This window comes from Cololabis saira, chromosome 22 (genome assembly GCF_033807715.1).
Source record: "Cololabis saira isolate AMF1-May2022 chromosome 22, fColSai1.1, whole genome shotgun sequence".
Lineage (NCBI taxonomy): Eukaryota > Metazoa > Chordata > Actinopteri > Beloniformes > Belonidae > Cololabis > Cololabis saira.
The window spans coordinates 21,605,771-21,633,227 of record NC_084608.1 but is presented as its reverse complement, the minus strand read 5'-3'; the positions used below and the strand labels follow the sequence as shown (position 1 = coordinate 21,633,227).

General features: G+C 40.3%; 2 protein-coding genes across 2 annotated transcripts in view; one reads left to right on the top strand and one right to left on the bottom strand.

The window, feature by feature from the left end:
- smchd1 (structural maintenance of chromosomes flexible hinge domain containing 1) overlaps nt 1–1,494 on the bottom strand; it is a 36,342-nt gene extending 34,848 nt beyond the window's left edge. The window contains exon 1 of the mRNA XM_061713561.1: nt 1,205–1,494. Coding sequence (XP_061569545.1) covers nt 1,205–1,387 — 183 coding nt within the window. The 5' untranslated portion in view covers nt 1,388–1,494. The remainder of the gene's footprint in view (nt 1–1,204) is intronic.
- A 1,340-nt stretch (nt 1,495–2,834) lies between these two features.
- Nucleotides 2,835–26,198, top strand: mettl4 (methyltransferase 4, N6-adenosine). Its single transcript, XM_061713951.1, has 8 exons — nt 2,835–3,072; nt 6,106–6,171; nt 13,816–14,176; nt 14,454–14,523; nt 17,100–17,274; nt 17,361–17,467; nt 18,795–18,886; nt 25,717–26,198. The coding sequence occupies exons 1-8, from the start codon at nt 2,857–2,859 to the stop codon at nt 25,935–25,937; spliced, it is 1,308 nt and encodes a 435-aa protein (XP_061569935.1). The 5' UTR covers nt 2,835–2,856; the 3' UTR covers nt 25,938–26,198.
- Nucleotides 26,199–27,457: the final 1,259 nt, after the last annotated feature.

Here is a 27,457-nt window from a genome sequence, read left to right as displayed (position 1 = left end):
AACGTGCATCCTGCCCACCCAATCAAAGTTATGGGGATCCTTTATTTTTTTATAATTTTATTTTTTTATAAATATAAAAAAATATCACAGAATATCTGTACCGTTTCTGATTGGGTGGGCACTGCGCATCATTTTTAGACACAACAATGAACGCATACCGCAAAAGTGGACCCGAAGTCCCAGCAAAATGAGCACAACAGAGAAGTTCAGAACAGCAGACTGATTTATGGTTCCGCGTTACACCAACGCAGAATGGTGCGCGTCGTAGCGTACCCTACGGCGTAGGCTACGGCGTAGCCGTGGCTCCAGAGCCTGCAGCAGAGCACCGCAGCACCGCAGCCACCGGCGCTCCGCACCGGCGCACCGCTACTGGGGGTCTGCCACGGACCCCCGTGGCAGACCCCCAGTAGCGGACAACCTGCGCCGCAGAATCACACTTTGGCTTTCTTTTTTTAGCCTTTTTAGCAGGGCGAGCCGTTACATCCGACGTGACCGCCCGACCGCGAGCCAGCAGTGAAGCCGGGAGCGGCGGGTCCATCCGATGTCAGGCTGCGGTTGCCAATCGGTCTGGAGGAGTGGGGGGGGGGGGTTGCACTGGGACACTCTGAGCCGAGGAAGACCCGTGGGAGGCGACACGGGGGCTGGAGGCAGCTGGAAGCAGTGCAGGCTGCACTGCTTCCAGAGAGACGAGACGAGAGCGCCATGGGACAGAGGGGGGCGTGGGCGGGACTTAAAATGAAGGCATCTGATTGGTTCTTTCCCCGCCTCTGGTCCTGGACCAATCCGTTTCATTCGGTGCGCAAATAACAGATTGGTCAGAGTTTTTACAGGATTAAAGCTGTCAGAGAGGTCGGATTTTTTTCTTTCCTTTTTCTGAACACATTATTCACTGGCTACTCTCAGGATGGAAGGACCATTTCACCCAGTATAACAATAAATGTTTTTGAATACGATCACAGACTATACCTTTAAAACACACGTGCAGGCCAGGGGAGGGGTAAAAAAAGTAAAAAATTTGAGAATATTAAACAAACTTTTTTTAAACACCTTTAGAGTGGAGAAAACCCACGCAAACATCACAGACTCCTGCGCCCCTGCTGAACTTATCCGACACTGATTTATCTGCCTCATCCATTTCACTTGCTCATGAGTCAAATAAGAAACGAAATATGATACAATATAATACAGTGATCAATAAAGTTACCTTGCAGATAAGTTGCATAAAGCCATTAAAGTCCAGACATCTCGCATCCAGATCTATCTTTGGAGTCTCCCCGTTTTCGGTGCGGCAGTCATAAACACGGATCATCTTGCTGGATCTGGGCTGCTGTGGAGAAACACCAGCAGGACCAGCAGATGCGGCTGCAGCCGCAGCTGGGCGCTGCATCTCAGCTGTATGTCAATTTAATTTCGGAGCCTAGAAATAAAAATGAGCAACAATTGTCAACAATTGACAGCCGAGGTGTGACACAGCCCTCCACCCCGTCTGTTGCCTTTAAGTTATGTTTCTCCGCAGCTTGCTGGTGGTCCCCTTTAAGTTTCGCTCTCTGTCAACCTATCCTGGAGCATAGATATACACATAGACGCATCATCGACCGCTGCTGCCTCTTGGCGCTGATGAGCCGCCATCTTGGTGCGGGCACCCGCTAGACTCAGAGCCATCTGTCTGGCTGGCGCAGTTAAAGGAGCATGAGGCAGGATTGAGGCAGGATTTATGAAAAAAATTCATATACGTTTTAAGTTTTCTAATAATAATGTCAGATGAAGCGTTCCAAACCCAAAAGAATGAGCCCTCTAGTGTATCTCTCCTTTGCCTTGAACAGGCTGTGTGCTGCAAAATGTGCTGCAATTCCGGGCCCGAATTTCCCGCGCTGTCCTGAGGATGGGACGTCAAATGACGCTGCATGCACGTTCTCCCGTGCCGGCTCCCGTGCTGCCGTGCAGTCCCCCCCGATGGCCGTCGTGGCGAAGGTGGCGCTAATGAGTCTAATTTCTTAAAGGAGCCTCATGCTCCTTTAAGTGTCAGCGCATTTTATCAGGCATAACTCGCAGGATACAAAACTGATTTTAACGGGGTTGGGGGGGCGGGGGGGTCCTGCAAACGTCATACATCTAGGCATGATACCAGAAACATGATTCGGTATTTTATAATAATCATAGTCTTAACAGTAATAGAATATTCTGGTATGCGAGTATGATAGGTAGGCTATTTTGCAAGACACACACGCACGCGCGCGCGCGCACGCACGCACACACGCACACACACACACACACACACACACACACACACACACACACACACACACACACACACACACACAATTTTGTATAAGAGTATCCATTATCACGGTTTCGGAAAATATTTGCATGTTGAACTCAGAGACAGTCAGAATTATGAACTGTTTTATCTTTTGTATTGTGTTTTAATGTCTTTTTGTGTATTTATATAACTTTGTTTTTTTTTCATCTTAGCTCCCTCCCCTTACCCCCCTAGGCTGCACTTGTAAATAAGAAATTTGTTCTTAATTTGCTTGCCTGGTTAAATAAAGGTTAAACAAAAAAAAATGAACAAATTATTCCTGATGCTCAAATCACATTTTGAATATTATTTTTTTGTAAACACTTGGTTCTATATTTATACACTGCACAGTGCTCTGGCATCTTCACTCCTGTTCTGTCTAATGCTGTCGTATGGGTAGGATGCCCGACCCAAGATGGCGTATTTCTCGCGGCCCAGGGGTCGATGAAGCATCTATGTATATATATCTATGAGGCGGTTGCTACTGAGACCCGTGAGGGACAAAAATATTTAAAAAAAATAAGCCCTCCAAGAAAAGGAAAGGTTGTTTTTTCACTATGTCCGTGGTGCTCCGCTGCTCCAGCGGCTGTCTGCTCGACTCCCGGCCGCTCATCGAGCGAGGCTGGCGGTCGGAGAACCGAAGGTCACACGCGAGGCGCACTTTCAGAAGGCGGTGTTTCCAGCTGGTCACACGCCGCTACGACCAGAGTGCTGCTGCCAGCGTGAGTGCTGGGAGCACGGATGTGTCTGGCCAACCAGAAAAACCAGCAAAGGTACACTCTGCTCTTGTTAGGCTATATTTTATTTATTTATTTATTGTTGGCTTTGTCTCGAACATAACAAAACCCATCAAATTAAAAGCATCAAAATATTTAAAAAAGCAAAACAATTTAACAGTCTCATCCAAAAATACAAACACAACAGCAAACATGTGTTCGAGAGGGAATAGGAGGAAGCAGAACGCTTATTTAGTCCTGTCCCTTCCTCACAATGTCATATCATATATGCCAAGTTATAAAAATTAAAAGAAAAGACAAAATAACAAAAAATAAATACAACACAAACCAATAAACAAAGATCAAGGCATAATTAAACCGGTCTCTTACAATGTCCTAAATTCAAAAATCCAATCTCCTCTACGATGATCCATGACCAGCCATGAATGCAGGCAGTTACATTTGTATCCTATATGATCCATCCCACAAGGAACAAAATAACAATCAAAGAAATACATATGGAAGGCAAATTGAGTTCTTTAGAGTTCCCCATTTTTATACTTGTCAAGAAATGCTTTCTTGTATGCGTTTTTAAACTGTATAAAGTTAGTGGTTCGTTTGATTTCATCATCCAGACCATTCCACAAAGTTACCCCACAGACTGATATGCACATGCTTTTAAGAGTAGTACGTACACAAGGTTGTTTAAAATGTAATTTTCCTCTTAGATTATATTGTCCTTTATCTTGAAACATTTTTTGAATGTTTTCAGGCAGTGCATCATTTCTTGCTTTGAACATTATTATTGCTGTTCTAATTTTCACACTTGTATGTGGGACCCGGTGAGAAAAATGGGGCCCCACATGGGATTGTCCACCAGTTGCACACAGCACAGACATGAATCATGCAGTAGCAGGGTTGCCACCCGTCCCTTGAAATACGGAATTGTTACGTAATTGGGAATTAAAAAAACTAACAATAGTGAACAAAATAAACAACAGGATATATTAAATACAGCAACATATGTTGCACAGTTCTTCATACCTGAAACATCCCCTGAGCTTGATATGGTAATGACACGGGATATATATTATGCTCTTATTTATTGATGTTATAATATACAGGTGTAGGTTGGAACATTTTAATATATTGCAAAACTTCATTCGTTTCAGTAAATTCAACTAAAAGGTGAAACAAATATATTATTTCCCACTACATGCAAAGTGAGATATTTCAAGCCTTTTTTGTTATAATGTTGATGATTGTGGCTCACAGTTTATGAAAACCCCAAATAAAAAATCTCAAAAATTATTTTATGAAATCAATAAACAATTCAATCATAAATAATTATAACAAATAAAGGCTTAAAATATCTTGCTTTGCATGTAATGAGACTATGTAATATATATTAGTTTCACCTTTTAAGTTAGATTATTGAAATAAATTAACTTTTACACCATATTCAATTTTTCCATCCTTCACCTATATTTATATTTACTTGCATACAGTACATCTTGGCTGATGTGGACATGCATAGCATAGGAGCAGAGGATATTTCAGTTGCTAGTATGGTGTGCTGTCTGTACAGTCATGCAAGTTCAATGCTATTAAAGCACTTTAAACTTTAAACCAAAGCATTTAGTTTTTTCATATAAAATAGGGTTTGCTTACAGTAAGTGGTTGGCCCCAACTGAATCCCAGATAAATGCATGTTTGGGATGTTTCCCTGCTTTAACACACCTGATTCTAATTAATCATCATCATCATTAAGGTCTGAACAATTTTGTCAAGGACACAGCCATTTGTATCATGGTGCATTGAAGCAGGGAGACATCTAAAACCTGTAGGACAGGGGGTCCTGAGGACCAGGGTTGAAGACCACTGGTTTAAAATAATGTTTTTCAACCCATTGTCCTGCTTGTTTTAGAGGTGACTCTGCTTCAACACACCTGATTCCAATGATTGCATCATCAGGTCTGTCAATAGTTCACTGATTTGAGCCAGGTGTGTTAGCACGGTGTCTACAGGTTTGACCGTGGTACATATTTAATATCATTTTCAAACCAAATTTAAGACCAAGCAAGACAAGTCACTAAGAAATCCAGCACTGAGGTCTAGGTTGCCAGATCTGGCTGACAGGTTCCAGCCCAGACGCGATGTAAAACCCGCCTAAATAATGGAAAACCAGCCCGAATCATACATTCTCTATATTAAAACAATAAATTATTAAATGCACAATACATTTCAAGCTTCACAACACCACTAAAAGGCCACCAACAAGTTCAGGCTCCAAACAAAGACTACAATTAAATTGAGTAGGTTAAAGCAAATCAAATATCTGAGTTTATTGTGTACGTTTCTACTTTTCTCTGCCATAATGGCAACTTTTTTGTTAATAATTTCTCCTAAATATTTAGTAAAACCCAGGAAAAGCATCCCAGATATATATTTTTCAACCCATTTGGGCTGAAACTTGCCCAACCTGGCAACACAGATTTAGAACCTCCTCAAAACAATGAAATAAACCTTTTATGATGACTGGATACATTCCCTCTAAAAGGAAGACCCTTGGATTGAGGTTTAAGAAAAAAAATTAAGACATTTTAAGGCCTTATTTTAGCAAAAATGGAATTTAACATGAAGCCAAAAGGAACCTGTTGTCAATCCCCATTTTTATCTCAGATGGGAACCACATGCAACTTCAGGCTGGGGATTTTATTAATGTATACTGCGTTAATTAATCAGTCAACTGACATATAATTAAGAACTTCTTTGATATCAGTTTAGAATATTTTTGAGTTCCCTATTTAGTATATCAACATTTACAATCTAATCAATAACAGAATTGATGCATAATCAGTAGATTAATCAATAACTGACTGACTCTTTCTGTAGAAACATTTCCAATAGTCTTATGCACGCAGGATGACACAATAATGGTTCCTTTTCATTATCCAAGTAATAATGAAAATACATTTTGGTTACTAACCCTACTGCATATCAAATTTATTTCTATCTTACAGTATAATTTATATTTTTTTCCCCAGAGTTATTCTTTTTAAAACTTCTCAATATCATTTTGGCTCCTAGAAAAGGAAGCGAAAACGCAGTGAACTCAACCAGGGGGAAATCGACTCGCTGGCTCTTCATGAGAAGGTGAGCTGAATCTCAATCTTCATCTCCAAGTTTCATCTTGCATGTAGTTCATGTTGTGGAAACAAAGAGCTGTGAAAACAACAAACTATTGAAATGAAAGCATCACATACAGAAACATCTTGAGCTTATAAAAATTCATTTTGATTTAGAATCAAGCCAAAGACATTGTAGTGAGGAAAGTTCAGATATGTTTTAGTATGAATAAAGTGTTGACACCATAGTAGGGCTCGGCGATATATCGATATTTTAATATATATCGATATATTTTTAAACGCGATATGGTACGAGACAATATCGTTTATTAAAAAAAAAAAAAAAAAAAAAAAAAAAAGTATGATTTTGATATAGCATATAGCTTATTTTGTGACAAATTGACTTGAATGACACGAAGATGGCGGACATGTATGACACAGAACTTTGGCCGGTGGGGATATATGTGCGCCGCTACTTTGAGGCTCGCAGACCCAGGGCTGACAGTGTCAGCGCGGCCCGCGGATCAGCTGATCTGTCACAGCAGCCTTCTGTGTCTGGAATTACACCTGTAGCTCCACGGGAGAGCAGAAACCAGGCAGGGGCCCAGCACAATCAGAAATAAATGAATATCAATATCGTGTCATATAATGCGCGAGGATTGCGCGTTGGGCACAGTGAAGCAGATAAATCACGCCGCCTTGTGGTAGATAAACTTTTGGACACCTGTGATGTACTGTGTGTTCAGGAGACGTTTCTACCTAAACAGGACTTGGACAGACTTAATTCTCTGCATAAAGACTTCTATGGAGCGGGAGAATCCACGACTGACCTGAGCAACAGTATAGTTCGTGGCCGTATACCTGGCGGCGTTGCTGTCCTATGGCACAAAAAATATGATCAGTTGGTTAACGTGGTCAGATTAGATGTGGACTGGGCTATAGGAATTGAATTCTGCTGTGGTGACAAAAAATGTGTTATTCTGAACATCTATACACCCTTTGAAAGTCACCAGAATGAAGATGAATACCTGCACAGGTTGGCTTGTGTTATGTCTTTCTTACAGGACAATGTTTCCACCTGTTTTTTTATTGTGGGTGAGGTGAATACAGATATTTCTGATGGCAACTCCTTATTTGCAAATCATTTAATACGGTTCTGTTCTGATAATGGTCTGACTTTCTCCAGTAAAGTGCTCTTGCCAGATAATAGCTTCACTTACATCAGTGAGGCGTGGCACACAACCTCATGGTTAGATCACTGCATATGTACATCTTCTGCACATGACTCCTTAGAGTCCATGTCCATTAATTATTAACTTGCCACTTCTGATCATGTGCCTTTGTTTTTATCTGTGAATCTGGGCAACCTACCTGCTCTCTCATCTATGAGCAATGATATGCGTGCAGGGAGAATAGATTGGTCCAAGTTGACTGAGGAGGATCTTAAAGCGTACTATGTTCAGTCTGACATCTTGCTGAGTAATATGAAGCTACCAAAAGATGCAGTTATATGCAGTGATATTAACTGTAAGAATCAGCAACATGGTATAGAGTTGTGCTCCCTGTATGATCATATTGTAGAGTCCCTCCTTGTGTCAAGTAGGCCTCTGTATAAGACACACAAGTCATACACAGCCAAGCCAGGCTGGAATGAATATGTTGAAGAGGCTCATGCTGAAGCTAGAAGGGCCTTCAAAGCCTGGGTGGAGTCAGGGAGACATAAACATGGTCCCTTATTTGATTACAAGAAACGGGCAAATGCAAATTTTAAATATGCGTTACGTTTCATTAAAAGAAATGAGAATGGAATCAAGTCCGACTCACTTGCAAAGAAAATGCAAAATAATAATTTAAATGATTTCTGGAAAGAAATTAAAAAGATTAATAATTGTAAAACCTCTCTGCCGACGAATATTGATGGTGTAAGCGGTCCAGAGGAAATTACTCAGTTGTGGCAGAAACATTATTATGAACTGTTCAACTGTGTTAAGAGTAACAGCTTCACAGTGGGCAGTATTGATAACTCTGAAGATGTGGCAGTCTCTCCACAAGAAGTCTTTGATGCAGTTATGATGCTAAAAGATAATAAGGCATGAGGTAAGGACAAGATTTCTGCGGAGCACTTAAAATTTGGAAGTAGAAGACTCTGTCCTCTGCTTGCCATTTGTTTTACTGGGTTTTTAGTTCATGGTATTTTATCTGATTCCATTTTATCTGTTGTATTGGTGCCTATTATTAAAGACAAAGCTGGTAAAATAAATAGTAGTGAAAATTATCGACCTATAGCCTTAGCCAGTATTTTATCAAAAATCCTGGAGAGGATCTTACTGAACAGGCTACAACGGTTTGTCCTCACATCTGATAACCAGTTTGGTTTCAAACCCAGACATGGGACCGACATGTGTATTTTTGCTCTAAAGGAGATTTTAGATCTGTATAACAGGCATAATTCTACAATGTTTCTGTGTTTTATTGATGCTTCTAAAGCCTTTGATCGTGTAAACCATGAAAAATTGTTTTATAAATTGCACAGCAGAGGTGTTCCCAAGTATCTTTTAAGGATTCTGATTTTCTGGTAAGCTCATCAGGCAATGCATGTAAAGTGGGGTAACTTTATGCCTGCTCCGTTTGGAGTATGCAATGGAGTTAGACAGGGTAGCATTTTGTCTCCATTTTTATTTAATATTTATATGGACGAACTATCAAAGCTGCTCAGTGATTGTGGTACAGGCTGCGTGGTTGGTAACACCATCATCAACCACCTGATGTACGCTGATGATTTAGTTGTTTTTTCACCATATAGTGCTGGTCTTCAACAGCTACTGAGGGTCTGCTCACAATATGGCCTCGACTTTGAAATTCTCTACAATGCAAAGAAAAGCAACATAATGATCGTTAGGACCAAAGAGGACAGCAAACTGTCATTTCCTGACTTCTTTTTGTCTGGCACTGTCCTCAAAGTTTGCAATGAGGTTAAATACTTGGGACACTATTTTTTTTTTCCCCTTGTCTGCACACATATTAATGATTGATACCATGACGGTAGAAACCAGAAGTATATATATGTGCATTATTACTATATTTAATATATATACATATATATACGCATACATATGCGTACACATACATAAATATACACATACAAACCCAGTGATTTTTTTTTTTTTTTTTTTTGCGGGGGGGAGGGGGGGGTGACGACATCCACTGCCAATCCAGGAAGCAGGAACACACGGAAACACACGTCAAGCACTGGAAATCTGCAACAAAAAACCACAAACAAAGCACGAAACCGGCACGGAGCCAACCAAAACAATAACAGCAATCGACCTAAATCTTGAGATCTGATCGCAGTCTGAGCTAAGCTATCGCTACCGCTACCTAAACCCCACGGCCCCCACGGCGCGGGAAGAAGCAGCCAGGGATCCCGCGGCGGCGGACCGCGCCCCAGGCAATCCCCGGCCACCCGGTCCGGGCCGGACACGCGGCCAGGAGGCCCTGACCCTTCAGGCCAACGACCCCCACCCGGCAGGGGGCCAGCCTGCCCGGAGAGACAGGGCCGCCCCGGCCGCCGACGCGGGCAGGCGCACCCGCCCCCCAGGAAGTGGCCCTCCAAGACCAGAGGGGCGCCCCGCCGCAGAGGCAGCGGGGGGGACCGGAGACGGGCCCGGAGAGAGGGAACCCCCCAACAAGGCGACACATGTGCAGGCCCGACAACGGAGGGCCCCAGACCCAGGCATCCCATTCATTCATCCATTCACCTATCCGATACCTATACTAATAATAATATGATATACTATACATAATAATAATACTAATAATACTAATAATAATAATAATAATAATAATAATAATAACCATCTTTGTATAATATAATAATGATAAATTATTAAGTTTTGATGTCCTGCCAATGGAGGCCGGAATCAGGGGAGGCCCGATCCCCGGACCCCCCCGGCCACCCCGGCGGACACCTTTGGGACACTATTTTAATGACGACCTGTCTGATGATAGGGACATTTATAGACAGCGTCGTGCATTGTATGCGCAAGCGAACACACTTGTACGCAAATTTGGTGTGTGCTCTGTACCTGTGAAGGCTGCACTTTTTAGAGCCTATTGTACCCCCATGTATACTGCTCACTTGTGGCGTCACTATAAAAAGAGCAGTATGCAGAAACTGTATGTCGCCTATAATGATGGGATGAGGCTGTTGCTCAAGGTGCCACGCTGGAGCAGTGCAAGTCAGCTGTTTGTCAGTGTCGGTGTGCCTACCTGCACTGCTGTACTGCGTAACCTTATGCACAGATGTATGTGCAGGTTGTCTGACTCTGGGAACAATATAATTCTCACACTGACTAACCCTGCACAGAGCTCAGTCAGGTTCTTCTCCAGAATCTGGAATCATTGGCGCATAAGCCTATATGTAAATGTCATGTGATATGTGATTACCGTGGATTTTATCTTTATTTTTTGTACCCTTTGTCTGTTGTCTGTTTTGCTATGGACCTTGTGTCCTTAATAAAGTTTATTATTATTATTATTATTATTATTATTATTATTATTTGAGATTTGCACAAATGTTTTGTTATTTGCACAACTGTCATCCTCAGTGGAAAAGTCTGCCTGTTACTGTCTACATTGTATTAATTGCACAGGGTATTTTAATTTAATTGTTATGCAGGAAAGGGATATTTGTTTTATTTTATTCAAGAAGCATTTTTATTCTATATATGCAGGCAGTTTATTTTTATTTAATTTGTTTTATACATTTTGATATTGTGCAGACCTCTGTTAGTAAAGGAACCTGTGTGACATTTGGCACGAGGCTTTGTATTAAAACTAGGGCTGCACGATTCTGGACAAAATGAGAATCACGATTTTTTTGCTTAGAATTGAGATCACGATTCTCTCACGATTTTTTTCCAATATAAAATGTATTGCACTTATTACTTTAACTTTGCAACAGCTGAACAAAAATATAATAACAATAAACATCTCTTGTCTTCTTTACACAAACCTTTGAATAATTTAAACAATAATAACAATTTTGAACAATATTTGTTCCTCCCTGAGTTGAACACCCTTTCAGAAAGGGGACTTGTAACAGATCCTGTAGTTCTGAGGCAACAAATTATTCCTCTGGCTGGGATGAACCCCCCATTGCCTTTTGCTGCTATTAAGAAGCTGCCGATACAAAAGGTAAACGTTACAAAAAATATGATGGTGCCTGATAAAAGACTGGCATCAACTTTGTAACAGCTGACATTGAACATAAAAACAATAAACATCCAAAAAAAAAGATTTTTTTTTTTTTTTTTTTTTTTTTTTTTTTTTAATTTTTAAATCGTCGTCATTTGGAAATGAGATCGCGTTCAAGCATGAATCGAGATCGCGATTTTTTAACGATTAATCGTGCAGCCCTAATTAAAACTGACTGTTTTTTTAAGGGTTTGCTTCAGAAATAAATGAAGCTAACAGAGATGCTATGCTATAATGCTTTGGGGTAAACCCCAATTATGGCACAGAAAAAATATCGATATATATCGAGTATCGCCATTCAGCTAGAAAATATCGAGATATGACTTTTGGTCCATATCGCCCAGCACTACACCATAGTGAATATTTAATCAGTATAAATCATAACTTGAGTGGATTAGGATACTATGTATGGGCTGTTTTACACACAGCATAATAATGTGTTTTATGAGTGATAAAAGCTCTTGATTTTATTACAACTGATTGTGGGAATCTAGTAAAGTTTAAAAAAATCGCAGTTGAATATTCCAGGAAATAATGGTGGAAAGAGGAGGCTTATCTGGAAGTATTCAAGAGCAGCGGGAAGTGTGAGATATGATTAGAAGCTCAGCTGGGACCGTTGCAGAGATGTACAACACCATTACAGTTCAACCAGAAGTCAAGTTTATTTTCGTTGCACTTTTTAAACAACTTTACTTGACCAAAGTGCTGTGCAGGCTAAAACAAACTAAAAGCCCCAAATCAGGAATACAATCAGAAAATATATATGTAAGAAAACAAAAGCATAAAAATAGACTGAAAGCAATGTAGTAGGTGGGTCAGAACGAGCCAACAAGAAAACCAGGTACATGTGACACCAAATGAACCACCACACTCAGTGTATAAAAGAAGAATGTCCAGCCAGCTGCAGTCTGGACAGACTCGTGGGGGGGACTTATCTTTCTCTGTTCTAATAAATAAACTCTTAACTTCTCCAGTGTTTTCCTGGACTCTTGTTGGTTACACGTTTGCAAGACACCAACAGTTTAGTGAATGCAGCGTAAAAGAGTCCAGGATATAGGGCCTAGTCTTACACTTGGCCCATTTTGGGGTCCAGAAGAAAAATTATTTATCTATTATTTATTTTTAGGTAAAAACAAAAATATGACAGTGTGAATTGCTTTGGTGGACTTCAAGTAAAGTATTCAGAGCTCTACCTAAAAATGTGCACATCAGAAATCGGTGTAGGCTCCTCCAAGTTTGTAATAGGTACAAGTTTGATCAGTGGCTTGTACCAAAAGTCAACAGACAAAGTTGGAAATACAGACAGTCCGGTTGGTCTCCTCCTCTCTGTTTGGGTTTTCTGCTGCCTCTTCATCTTGAATCTCACCTGACTTGATGTCCTGATGGCGGGTCTGAACGGCTCTGTGAGATGATCTCCCATTGCCCTGGGATCACCCTCTGCAGTCATTGTCATTTTATTTCATATATCTCTGTTACTATCTCTCAAAGCACAAAAGACGTGCAAGAGCCGCAGATCAAAATCGAATGCATTCTGCCTCCATGTCATACACAGAGTGAGGCAGAATAACGGTGGAACCATCTGGCTGTATGAATGGGGCTTATCATTTCACTCCAGTTCACTTTAATTCAAGTCAATAATATTTTTTATTTAGCCTCAAAGGCAACATCTGTGATAAATGTGTGATGCATTGCTAAACAGAATCTTCAAGCTTTGCATTTTGAACTTTGGAGGTACTGTAAATGCACCATAATGTGAAATTAGGTGAAGTTAAACATGGAGAAACTGATAATTCTACTCTGAAGTGGGTCTGCAATGTGATAGCTCCTTGCAAATCTGAACTTCTCAGTAAAAGACATGTTTTCAGACCTGGGCATTCCCATTATTTTAAGCCCAAATGGAAAAGACTGCTCAGTCCGAACTTGGTCCATATTTGTTACCTTTCCTTGGTCAAAATAGATTTTAGTATGAAAATCAAGGTTAGTGTGGCAGCCTAATCCTATTCATATATTACCCATACTGTATATTGCCTGACATTACCCAATTGTCATTTTTCTTTGGGCCACGCCTGTTTCTCACAGCACTTGCCACATCCATGTTGAAATTAGCCAACGATATCTGTCTCACATTTTGCTTACACGACACTTTGTGATCATTGTGACACTTCTGGCTCACATAGCTCTCACCGGTGTTGTAACTGAGCCATCAGTGCCAAAAGTAGCCCAGATTAGGCCCAACTGTGCTATCTGGGCTATCTTTAATTATGACAGATCACAAAGGTGCTGGCAATGAATGAAGTAAAAGATAAAAAGTGCAATAATTGCCTCTTTAATGTAAGTATTCAATACATTTTGTCTTCCTCCTTGTTGGGCCAAACCCTCTAATTCTGCCTCGTCTCTGTATGTGTTCATGATACAGGTCAGGTCTGTTATTCTGGACGGAACTAAAGTCTTGGTGGATTTGTCCCAGTCCTCCGGATACCTGAACGGAGAGGCAGACTCAGAGAATGAGCCTCTTCCCCTCCAGGAGTGCGGCCTTGCGGCTCTTTGTGAGATGGCTAAAGAGCTTCCTCTAGTGGACGGCGAGGAGCAGGAGGAGTTCACTCAGTCACTCGTCGGGGATGAAGGCTCCACTTCACATGTCGACCTGTTCTCCCGGGTGACGGAGAACAAGGAAGACTGGGCTGCTGTGGTTTCACTCATGGGAGAGGAGTATGTCATACCACCTCACTCAGCTTTCCTGCTGTCTGATTTAACAAGAATACAACCTCTAGTCCAGTGTGAGTACAATTCTATGAAGTACCAGTATTATGACTGAGAAAATTCACAAATGTGTTTTCTTTAAGTCATTTGGAGAAGATTATAAACAAAATACCCGCACTGACAGTCACTAATAGTTTGTGGGAACATAATTTGAAAGAAAATAAAAGCTCCAAAATCTTTGCGGGATAATGTCAATTCATACTGGAATTAATTGTAAATAGTGGTGAGATGAATTAGTAATGTTATTTTAAGCTCTGCAGTGTGTGCTAAAGGGGTGCCTTGTCTCTCACCCAGATGGAAAGACGTTTGATCTCATTGTCATGGATCCACCGTGGGAAAACAAGTCTGTGAAAAGGAGTCGCAGGTATGGCTGGGCAATATATCGAATATACTCTATGTATCGCGGCTTCTACTCTGTGCGATGTATAAAATGACTATATCGTGAATATTCGAGTATACATTATCATGCATTTGCTTTTAGCCGCGGGCATTAAATTACAGACTTTTCTCACCCTTTCTCGTCTTGTTGAGGCCAAAATTAATCTTCGTTAGTTTAAATATACTTTATTTACTTTATCCTTTATTTGAAAGGTGTATATGAATTGGTTTTGTGGGGGCATGGTATTGTTTGTGTTAAGGACAGATAAGTTCAGAAAGAATCATTTTTTGTTGGTTTGTTGCGTTGTCCTCGCCCCCCTCCTTTGCGTCTGCAGTGATTTAATGCGTGATTATTGACACCTGCAGATGAAGGGAAGAGTGTGAGAGTGGGAAGCGGGACAGTTTTTTGACTGCAAAGGGCAGATCGCAGAAATAAATTAAGCCAAGCTTTTTTTTGCCTTTTTGATGGATACTTTTTGTAAAAGTTATAATCTGGACTATCATTAAATTGCATTAATTTGGAGGTGACGCTGGATCCGCGTCTGTCTTTTGTTTTGACTGTGTTTACCCGCTCAGTAGCGGTTGATAAAGAAGCCGCAACACGTCTCGTCTCTCCTTCTCAGAGACATAAAACAAGCACACCTACTAACATAGTCAGTCACGTGCGTTTGACTAAGTTGTGATTTCCCCCTTTTTGCATGAAAGTTTAAAATTAGCATATATTAATGCAGTATGAACAAGAATGTTTTAATGTAGACATATATAAACATCATACTGGTGTAATTGTATGCATCAAAGTATTAATTCAAGGCTAAGGCAAAATATCGAGATATATATTGTGTATCGTGATATGGCCTAAAGATATTGAGATATTAATAAAAGGCCATATCGCCCAGCCCTAGTCGCAGGTAATTTAGCACTCATATAATTTACAGGGTAAAATCAAAGGAGAAGAGACGACTTTATAGGGATTTCTAGGAGTGAAACTTTTGGTGTCAGAACAGCTCGTGAAACGAGGGAAAAACGTGCATCTTATTTGAAAAGAAATCAATCCCCTTATGTGGTCAAAACAAATCAGTTAATCCAGTTCATTCAATTAAGTTAGAATTCAAAGTTCAGATAATGCCAAGTTATAAATGTTTTCCCATGAGACTGGTATGATTCTCCTAGAATGTTGACTTCTAAGAAGATGGACGGATCATCTTACGTTTTAGACATATTACTACTGCCACTACTGCTGTTGCAAAAATAGTCAACAGAAGATGAAGGCAGTGGATGATCATTCTGTCTCCTCCTCTGTCCACACGTAGCGCTGCATCTACTGTAGCTTTCTTTCTGGTCATGTGGTCATGTGACAGATAACATCACATCCAGTAATGCCGGAGACGTGCAAATCAATCTCCAACCGTTTAACTTCGAGGTTGAAGCTCAGGTGGAATTGAGATTCCTGCTGCTGCGCTTAGAAGAGCAACCGGCCGCTCTTACGAACCCAGCATCTGCTAAACATGACAGTCATTTTTGATTTTACTGTTGAGTCAACATGTTAAACGGTAATATCCCGCTGTAAACGTCTGACGGTAGCTCTGTGGATATTTCAGTGAAGATGGGCTGAAGGAGTTGGTAGCCAACGCTAACTTTGATCGACGTACAATGGGCGTGTTCCCGTCGGCTTCCCAAGCAACATGGCTTTGCCCCATACAAAGAAAAATGGGCTTCAAATCCCTGTTCAGATCATGTTCATGGGATTTTTTGAAGTCTGTGGTGTAAATACAAAAAAAAAGTGTTTCCATTACACTTTTGCACTAAACTGGACTATCCACCCATCATGAAAGTGTGGAAAGGTTTTTGCGAGATTTGATGTTTGAATGTTTCCAGTACAGGTCTTTCTTTGCAATATTTCCATTATGCACAATTCGGTTGGTAGTGGAAATGGGACTAATTTAACATAATAAAAGCTTTACCCAGCCATTCCAACTTTTTGTGGAATGTTTCACAGGCCTGAAATATAAAAAATGTGTGTATGTATATGTGTGTATATATATATATATATATATATATATATATATATATATATATATATATATATATATATATATATATATTAACAAATGAAATGAAGTAAGTGATGCATGCTGTCTGCGAAAAAATACGTCATTGGATATTCCAGTTACCATTCCAAGTTTTTCAGATTTCAGCTTGTTTTTCATCCTGCGTGATCTATAAATCTCACCCAACGGATGTTCAGACGTTTCACTTTCATTATTAGAAAATCTGACCCACTCAAGGTTTTAGAGGAAATATTGGAGCACACATCATAAATCACATCCCCTAGAAAATTGAATTCTGAAAGTAAATTTAATTCTGTAGTTGTAAAGTCGAGGAACTCACAACAAAAGTCAGTCACACAGTCGCACAGTTGACACCACAGAAGTAGAAATAAAAGCTGCAAACATGGCTGAACATGAAGGTGCATACCTACCAGTTTTTAAGCATGCTGATTATTTTTTATAATGTGAACATCTAACTGACACGTAACTGATTGCACAAATTTTCTACATGAAGATACAACTATTTGCCATCATCCCAGCTGAAACGGCTCCCCATACCCCAGCTGGCATCTCCCAATTGTTTGGTGGTAACCTGGGTGACTAACCGGCCCAGCCATCTACGTTTTGTCTGCGATGAGCTGTATCCACACTGGGGCGTCCAAGTTGTTGCTAAATGGTTCTGGATCAAGGTAAAAGGAAATCTATCCAATCTGATAAAGCTCTACAAGCAAGGAAATCTCACTGACGGGGTTTATTCTAAATCTTTTTCTTCCAGGTCACCACATCTGGACAGTTTGTGTTTCCACTGGATTCACAGCACAAGAAGCCTTATGAAACACTGGTGCTGGGTCGATGTAATTTGTCTGCCAATACCTCAGCAAGGTGTGAGAAAATTGACTTCCTTGTATGATGTTGTGTTTGCCTTTTTTATTTTAATCCCATGTTAGCTTTGTGTGTTCAAAAACAATCTCTTTGCAGCAGGTCTTAGTTTTGGGCAAATAAAACCTAAGATAAACAACAACGTATGCATTTTACCCCATATCATTATTTATTTTGAGATGGAACCAAAAGGGGAAAGAAAATCTGTGGGCAATACTAAGTACCCCTATGATTCAGTAGGTTGTAGAGCTAGCCATTGTTTTGGAAGTTATTACTTCAGTAAAAACGTCATTTCTTGTATGACTTTGTTGGGGTCTAAAGCTTGCTTTTTAAGTCTTTGGCCTCTCTGGTATAAATTTACAATAATGTTTCGGAGTTCCTGGTCTAGTCAGTCACTGCAATGAGTTTGAGTCGACCTGCAATGACTACAAGGTCCTCTGCAGCCAGAGGGCTGTGCCCAAATCATCATCCCTCCACCTCCGTGCTTGGGTATGAGGTGATTGTGTTTTCACGCCGTGTTGGGTTTTCACCAAACATGTCCATTGACCTAAAGGTCAACATCTCAACTCTGGTCCCATCTATCCATGTGACATTGCTCCAGAGATTTTGCAGTTTGTTCAGATGCAGTTTTGCAAACCTCAGTTGTACGTATATTTCTGGTTCTTTTTAGATATTAGTTTTTCTCTGAGTATTCCATTTAAACAAACTGCCCTTGTTTAGTCTTCTCTAACTGTGGACTTCAACAACAGGCCTGTAGGGTCTGAGATGTATTTCATGGTCTGACCTTGGGGTAAATTTGCAGGGACATCCACTCCTGGAAAGACTGGCGACTGTTTTGAATACATTTCACTTGTGGGTAATCTTTCTGACTATAGAACTCAAAATTGATTGGAAATGGTTTTAAAACGCTTTCCAGATTTAGGTTCTGTAATAATTGTTTCTCTAAGGCTGTTGCTTATGTCTTTCCCTCTTGACGTTCCAGATCAGCAAACTGCCAGAACTTTTGATGGTTAAATTATCAAGGGCTGATAATTAGCACCACCACATTTTACGCTTTTAAATTTGTGTGGAAGCAGTAAGGAGTTACTTGGTCTTTCCAACCTGTTTCCCACTTTTTTTCTTTTTTTTAAATCCTCAATTTTTGTGAAACAAATAATGATATGGTGAAAAAAAATGATGGCCTGTTTTTCATCAGGGATTTTGTTTGCCAAAAGCCCATTATGGCCAAATTATTTTTATGTTATTTCTTTCCACAAGAAAAAAAAAAGCACATTACTATAAGACGTCGTATTTACTTTTGCACATGATTTAATACTTGAACTTCTTTCAGCACTTCTGAGATGCCAGAGCTTCCTGTGGAAGATAACCGTCTGATCGTCAGTGTCCCCTCGGCCCTGCACTCCCAAAAGCCCTCGCTGTCAGGTAAACGCCTGAGAGCAGTGTTGTGGTCGGCCACCAGAGGGCAGTGTTGCAACACCATTGATCCTTATCATGCACAGCGTCAGCGATAAGATCACAATGCAGTCACTGCTTACTGTCCATGGATCTATTATTGTCACAGTAATGTAATGTTGTAATGGCAGTAAATATGAGCCAGTGCTTTGGGTTTTCATGGATGAAAATGTAAATCTTGACTTAATTCAACATGACAACAGTTTGTACATGCAGAGTTATAGACCAGATGGCGCCTTTGGGGAAGAGATCATATTAAAGTAATAAATTATGGATTAAATGTGGTAGAAATGTAGCATGCTTTTTCACTGAGGAAGCCTTGCCTTTTGGGAATTTCACTGCTGCAGACTGGGGGAGATACATTTGCTGAGACGAACAAGCATAGAATCTTATTTTTATTAAATTTCTTTACCTTCCGTAACAACAGGAATTGAGTTATTGACAGATTTGACTGGCCGAAGTGTGAACTTTTACTGCTCAAGTGTCAGATCTGGCCTGTTTGTTCACCCGGACACAAACATCCACCCCGCTACTCAGAATCAATGTTGGACCTGGACAATGAATATGCAGGACCTATGAATAAGGGGGGCTTGACGTCATTTTGCTCCCCCTCTGGGGAACACGATTTATTGTGCAATATGGAGAAGAAAAACATGGCTGGTGTTAGCTGGTGCCATTTCAGCACCACATAAAAGCCCCTGTCTCATGTAAATAGCGGGGTATTGTTAAAATTCATTGATTTAAATTATAATGACGCCTCGATAGAGCTGTGATACCATAGAGATTAAGTTGATTAGGAAACTGATTGTGTTCAGTCTCCATGTGTGATTCTTTGTTCATAGAAAAGCCTCTCAGCAGGTTTCTTTGGATCTTGATTGTTTATTCCAGTTACTTTATTAGCTAATACAAAAGGTTTTCTTTGATAGTTATGCCTAAAATGCAGAAAATATGACCTTTATTCGGCTCTACTTAGCTAAACAACATGCAGAGGCTCAGCTGCACTGAAAATTTAAGAAATTGAAGGAGAAACGTCTTTGGTTGTGGCACTTTTTTCAGTTATTTTATCTTAATCTTTGCTATTTAATAGCCAGAATGAGCAAAATCTACACTTTGGTACTACTTGGATGATTTTGCATGTTGTTTTTCTCCTGCAGGAGCTGAGAAAGTTCTGCTGGTGTGCTTGAAATATTTCGGTTAAGTAGCTAAAGTGAAAACCACAGTGAAGTATTCAAAGGGATTTGAATCATGAGACAGATGCCAGTAAAATTAGACAAGTTAATGTATTTAACCAATTGAGTGGATGATTTAACACTGACAGTTTACATTTTAAATAGTAGTGTTTTCATTTTGCTAACACAATAAATTCTCCACTTCCTAGAGAAGTCAGATATCCCAAAACCTCCAGCATTCGCCACCCTGATCGGTCTTTTATCCCGTCTCAGACCCCTGGCATACCGCATCACCTGTCAGCGTCGACCGGGTCAGGTGTACTTGAGCCAGTGGGCATGAAGCCACAGCTCGAGCCCACAGCCTTCAGACACCTTGACCCACTTGCGCTGCCTCTCAGATCGAGCTCCTGTCACTCGCATTCTTGGTTGCCATGGGGAGATATGAAACAGTCTTGCCCCATACAATCCCTGCCAGATGGTCAAGCAGTGCAAAAAAAAATAAGTGTTTGTGCCTCTCTGAGAGACTTCACACATGTTATTTTTTTAATTAGGCCCCCCATATTTGAAAATATGTCAAACTCCCTTCCTATTTTGGTTGATATTAATATAGGATTGTATTGTGACTATCATGTTACAATCTCAGATAGATGCACACTGCTACATATGTGCGTTTTACATTAGTTTTATACAAATCTCAGATCAGATCCAACATCTCCAGATGCAAAAACGATGTAGTATTTCGCATGGTTCAAATCAAAAGCCATGAATAGATCTGTGGGCCAATCCTCTAGTATTCTTACCAATGTTACCAGATTCAGGCTAAAGGAACGCTTCAGTCTATTATTAGATGGTAATGAGCTTAAACTTTAATTTGGGACCGAAATGACAAAAATCCAAGTTGTAATGGAAGATGTTTTTGCAGCAAAATAAATAAAATAATGTGAATACTTTTTAAACTCTTAAGTTTGGCCCTTTCTAAATGTTTTTTTATATTTTGTTTTGTACTTTTGCAGTTCAGCTAATCTACTATTTTGCATTGTTTGTGTATATTGCTTTCTGTAGTTTGTTGAATTAAGATGTGTACATAATATTTTAATTTAAATTCTTAGGTTTGTCCTTGGCACACAAAAAACAAGGTAACTAGCTCTGAAGTCGTCATATGTTCATGCAAACATGGCCAATAAAGTTGATTCTGATTCTGTGTGCCTCTATGGGGTCAGCAGTGTAATTGCTACATAGAGTGGCTTTAATGATGGATAATTGAGGGATAGGCAGCTGTACAGCATCTGTTCAACAGAGCAAGCCTTTATATTAAATGATTATATATATCTGTCACCCTCGACATTAAGACCACTGAGCTGATACGATTTTCTTGTCGGGGGACATACTGTACTTGGCAGTGAGTGAACAGGAGGGTGTTGACGTTGATGGGCTTGAAGAAGAAAAACTAGGGAGGCAAAAAGATCTGATGGACTTTGACAAGAGTAAAGGTGTGTTTGGAAAGATGTAGGGGTCAAAAAAATCTCTAAAATAGTTCCTTTGGGGTTACCTATCAAAAGTGCTACGAGGAAGGACAGTCAGTGAACAGGAAATAAGGTCGTGGTTACATGTGGAGGGAAAGTTTACTCTTTATATTATTAGAGCCATTGCTGTAAAAAAATTGCCATTACAGTGACGGGTGCACAACCACCTATCTGTAGACGCGAAGTAGCATGGCTACTCAGACTAATTGAAAGATACGTGCTGCCTCATTTCTGCCACAAACTGAGTCGAAGAGAATTTGAGTGTACCAAACTGCACTCAGGCATAAAAGCAATGTTTTCATTTACATTATTTGAAAAGACAGATGTATGTGCATCATACAGAGACTGCAAGGAGAACCTTGGCCTATTTCTGATTGACAATATACTCTACAACATGGTTAGTGTTTTCAGAAACAGTTTGAGAAACCTGGCCTCCAGTTTCCCAAAACCAGAACACAGTCAAGCATCTTTGGGTTAAAAAAAAACAACCTGTTCAGTCTAAAGAGGTTTCATCTTGCAAAGTGTCACTTTTACAAAATGTGATTTTTACTGAACTTGCAAACAGAAACTATTTGTCTGAGGCAACAAGCAGCCCCAGACTGGTCATGTGTGAACACTAATGACTTCAAGAATGATATATTTTAATGTATGTTTGCATTTATGGTTATATGTGAATTACTAAATACATCAAAGAGGCTTGCCAACTCATCAGTAACTCATCTCGAATGTCAGAGAGATATCTAGAATGCAGATTAGCTGAAAGAGACCAAAGCCTAGCACAAAGTCCACATAAGTCAGGGTAATGCAAGGATAGGAGCTGTGCAACGCTCCATAGAGACAATAATGTAAAAGACTCAAACAAAACATTGCACAAACAGCTTGCACCATCCATTTCTTTCTTACCAGCCCTTTTGACAACTCCTGTTTGGCGCATGGCTTTGCGTCAATTTCTGTGTGAATTCTCAAGTGTTTTTTTGACAAAACACAGCTTATAGACCGAAAAATCTGAGTTGAAGCCGTGAAGTCTGAAACTAAATTTTTGAGACTTTAAGGATATGTTTTGGTTACATAAGGGGGATGAGCATAATACTGTGTGGTTGCCATGCTAAATAAAACCACCAAGGTAAAAAAATGAGTGTTCCGTTTAAATTAGTCATTATACTTAGGGAAACATTTAATAGGGATCCAAGAATAAACCTTATGAAGCATAATAATCACTTGTTAAATCATACGGAGGAACATGAAAATCCCTCAAGGCAGAATATCTTAGAGCCAGTGTGCCAGTTGTTTGGACAGTAAGTTAAGTGACACCTTTCTATGCCTTTTGGGTTTTCTTGGCAGATGTTTTGACAAACTGTCCCATATCACATTTAAGGTGATAATTAGACCTTTATTCTCTATTCAACTTGAGAGCTGAGTCACCGCTTTTGGGCGAATTAGTTGCAGAGCTGCGTGTTTGGCCTTTCCACACTACGGCTCCGTCTCTGTGACGTACAGAGAAAAAATATGGAAGGTAGGACAGCACATTGTGCAGGTTACGTCGGTTATGGGTTCAGACTTTTGAGCTCATTACCTCCCTGAGTGCTGGCTGAGCCGAGTGTCGGAGTAGTACAGGGGCAGAGGAAGTGAAACGTATCTGTCAGGTGCGCCTCTCCTGGAATATTAGCACTTATAGAGCCAAGGTCACTGCCAGTCTGCACACATAAAAGTCTCTGCTGTGGTGTGGAGGAGTTGGGCAGGTGCCAGTGCTGTCCTCTGCTTATTACAGGGTAACAAGCACCGAGCTCACCAAACACGTGCATGCACTGCAGTCACTTCACAGCACGACTTTGTATCGTATAAAATGTCACAATTTTCAAGTGAAATGCATATTAAGGATAAAACATGATAAACTGAAAGAAAACAATACAAAACTACCTGGAAAGTCCAAGGATTTTAGGATTTTAGGTTTTTGTTTTTAATTTGCTCCAATCGAATAGGTAGGTGCTAAACGTTACTTTGGACTGCAGAAATCTGGTACAGACACAGGGTGGCACAAACATTTATAACGAGGGGGCTGAACATTAGCACATGAGGTGAATGACTGAGGTAGCCTGTGAATTTATTCAACCACAAGCAACAGTTAGACAGGACGCATTGAGCAAATTATTGATTCCTTCCATAAAGAAGTTAATTCTGCATAGTAGTTGCTGGTGATGTATTTTTAGAATAGCTATTAACAATAAGGAAAGGACAAAGTTATGCAGCCCATAGCTAAAGTAGCTAGTGGACTTCAAGACAAATGTTTAACAAGTCCTGCAGTTTATTTTTAGACCACCCGTTCCTGTCCAAATGAATGTTCAAACTTCACCATCCTGAGAGATTTGTGCCAGGTCATAGGAGAGTCCCTTCCAAACGCAGTCCACCAGAAGCAAAAACAATGCTTTAGTATATACCCTATCTCGGAAAAGTCTAATGCTGACCTCAAACATAATGATTTTATTTATTTTATTTTATCTGCAATCCTGAAATGCTGAAATCCTGAAGAGTCCTGCTTGAGTTGGGGCTCGCTCCTGTGCTGTTGGGTGCTAATCAGAGCAAACCTCAGGCAATCTTTTCCACCTCTTTGAGAGCACACACACTCATACACGCACGCACAACCAAGTGCAATAATGCCCCTTGCCCACTTCCGTTTTAGAAAGTATTTATCTCTCGTCTTGCACTACATGTACAGTTAATTTTATATTACAATTTTGTGTAAGTGATTTTATTTATTTATTTATTTATTTATTTATGTATTTATCATTCTTGTTGTTTCGGTGCGTGTTATGCTGTCATGTGGAGCTGCTAAACAGATTTTCACAGCGATGTTGGAAACAATGTTTACAGTGACAATAAAGGATTCTATTCTATTCTAGTTTATTTTAAAAATCTTAAACGTTTAAAAAGTTTTTGTAAAGTTGTCTAGCGTGTGATCCATATAACTTTTTTCACTGTTCGTTATTGTCTTTTTTCTAATAAATGGAACAAAAAAATGTCTTAATGGAATAAATGGTTGACTAACCGGTTAACAGATTTCCAGCTAGCTCTGCCACGGCACACAGGCTGCCAGGCCAGGCTGTTTTTTTCAGTTGCGACACCTAAACTGAGGCTGGATAGACTGATTCAATCAGAATACATCCAAGTTAGCGTTGGTTAACATGAGCTAAGCCATGCTTAAATACCTAGCTTGTGACTTAACACATTTGCCCATTTTTGGATTAATCAGAGTTGGTATGTATCAGCTCATCAATGTGGCATCATGTAGGCTAATTGTAAATTAAAGGAGCATGAGGCAAGAATAAGAAATGAGACTCATTAGCGCTACGACGACCGTCTGGGTTACTGCAGCCAACAGTGAAGCCGGCACGGGAGAACGCGCATGCAGCGTCATTTGACGTCACATGCGCAGGACAGCGCGGGAAATTCGGGCCCAGAATTGCAGCGCATTTTGCAGCACACAGCCTGTTCAAGGCAACGGAGAGATACACTAGAGGACTCATTCTTTTTGGTTTGGAACGCTTGATCTGACATTATTACTAGAAAACTTAAAACGTATACGCATTTTTTTCATAAATCCTGCCTCATGCTCCTTTAAGGCTTCAAAACAACGCTTTGGAAACCGTTGACCTCACCCCCTGCTGGCCATTAGACAACATCACATATCTGAGGCACTCTCAAATCATTTTTATTATCAAGACTTTACTTCCACTTGTCTTCAGTCCAAACATTTGTTCCTGTAGAAGAACCTGGACCCCATGTCTGGTCAAGAGAGCATTGTGTTTTTTTTTTTTCATTCTTGGCCAATGCTGATTTCAAATCACTACGTCTTGGAAGGAGTAAATATAGTATGCGTTTATGGGCCTTTTTTGGTTGTGGGGTATCAAAGCTTGTGAGATACTTTTATGGAATACAAATATCTTCCCAACTTTACTTCGTCCAGTGTCTGGGCGTCAAAATGACTGGAAATGTACATTTTCTGAAGGAATAAGTTTTGTTGAGGGATCACTTTTCAAAATAAAATGTTTCCATTAGAGTTGTTATGGTAACAGTTGACCCATTCCTCTCCCTACATCTGTCATTTTCACAGAGGTCCTGAGGCCATACATTGGACCCGAGGCAGAGTGTCTGGAGCTGTTCGCCAGGAATCTTCAACCTGGGTGGACCAGCTGGGGCAACGAGGTGCTGAAATTTCAGCACACAAGCTACTTCACATTGACACCTGCAGACGACCAAGCAAACACCTCTAAAGATGACTTCACTGACGAGCCTACAGACCCACAAGCGTCCAATTTATCTGAGACAACCTGACCTTCACATCACTGTGAACCATTGACTGATGTCTACCACAAGCAGTTTTTTTACGTTGTTTTTAAATAAAAATAAAAATTCCCCACCAAAATACTGCTTTTACAGCTCCTTTTGATCTATAATCTTCATGCATGTGGAACCTTTGATTTCTTTTTTTTGGTTGGAGTACATTTAATTTTAAGATAGATAAAAACAAGTTTCATCGAGAAGGAGAGATGAAAGAGCATTTTAGTGCAGCTGTTTTTAACCCACACAAGAGACACAATACTGCAGGTTTTCCTTTTGAGTAGCATTTGGCACAATATGTGTCTTAGGGACGATCAAAGTATTTCTATTTTTACTCATTTTATGGTTTTTTGAAGTTTTCTCTCTCTAGATGAGAGAAGCATTTTAGTTTTGAACACATATTGGCTCGTTTGTGCTTTAAGAGGAGTCAAAGGTTTCTTCTCCACTGGTCCCTTGTACTGTCAAGGACGTCTTTATAATTTGGCCCTTAATTCTCCCCGTTTCTGCTGAAAGATGAGTTCTTCTGTGTCGCACTTCTTACCACTAACCTGCCTTTTCCGGTCGGGTGGGGCGTCTCTAATGAGTCTGGTGGTCGGTGTTGTGTGGACGAGCAGAGCTGCCTCTGAGGAAGATGAGGATGAGTTATGGCCCCTAAGACGCAGTACACATCACAGCTAACGAGGCCAGAATGTGACTCCTGCAGGATCACCTACAAATTACCTTGTCATGTTGTCTACCTTTAACACACACACACACACACACACACACACACACACACACACACACACACACACCCACACACCCACACACACACCCACACACCCACACACACACCCACACAGCCTACATGTGAAAGGGAAAACAGCCGTATTATGATGAGGAATTTTTTGATTCATAATGAAATCAAAGTTAATAAACATATCAAATGTTTTGCAACTAAATACATTTTATGTTCCATTTAATTTCAAATATTAAAAAAAAACTTTTCCTCTGAGAAAATAAATAATACCTGGCTCACATGTACGTGATGTGAGCCAGATACGTCACTGGTTTTGTCTCGCTCCCTATTTCTTGTCTCATTTTCTTGAGTCTCGGTAATCCCTGCCACGATGTCCCCTTTAGCTCTCTTAGTTACGCCAGCAAAGAGATGCACAGTAAAGACAGGCGTGAAATAAGTCTTGGAGTTGGTTTCTGCTGCCTCTTGGGACAGGACACTGCGACAGACTGAGGATGCTTTTTAAAAACCAGACAGAAAGCATAAAAACTGATGTATTAACATGAAAAATTACTCATTTGCACTGCTTTTTTTTTTATTACTGCCGTCTGATGGACTGTAAAAAGCCACCTGTACCTGCCGGTACATGGTACTGACTGGTCCGAACCCGTATTAGCTGCACTCAGAGGCTGAGGCCCGACAAGGTTCTGTCAGGATTGTTGTTTTACATATCTAATGAGAATCCATGTGATTTGCACATTATTTAGAAAATGGAAATATATTTCTCCCTGTGATGGAC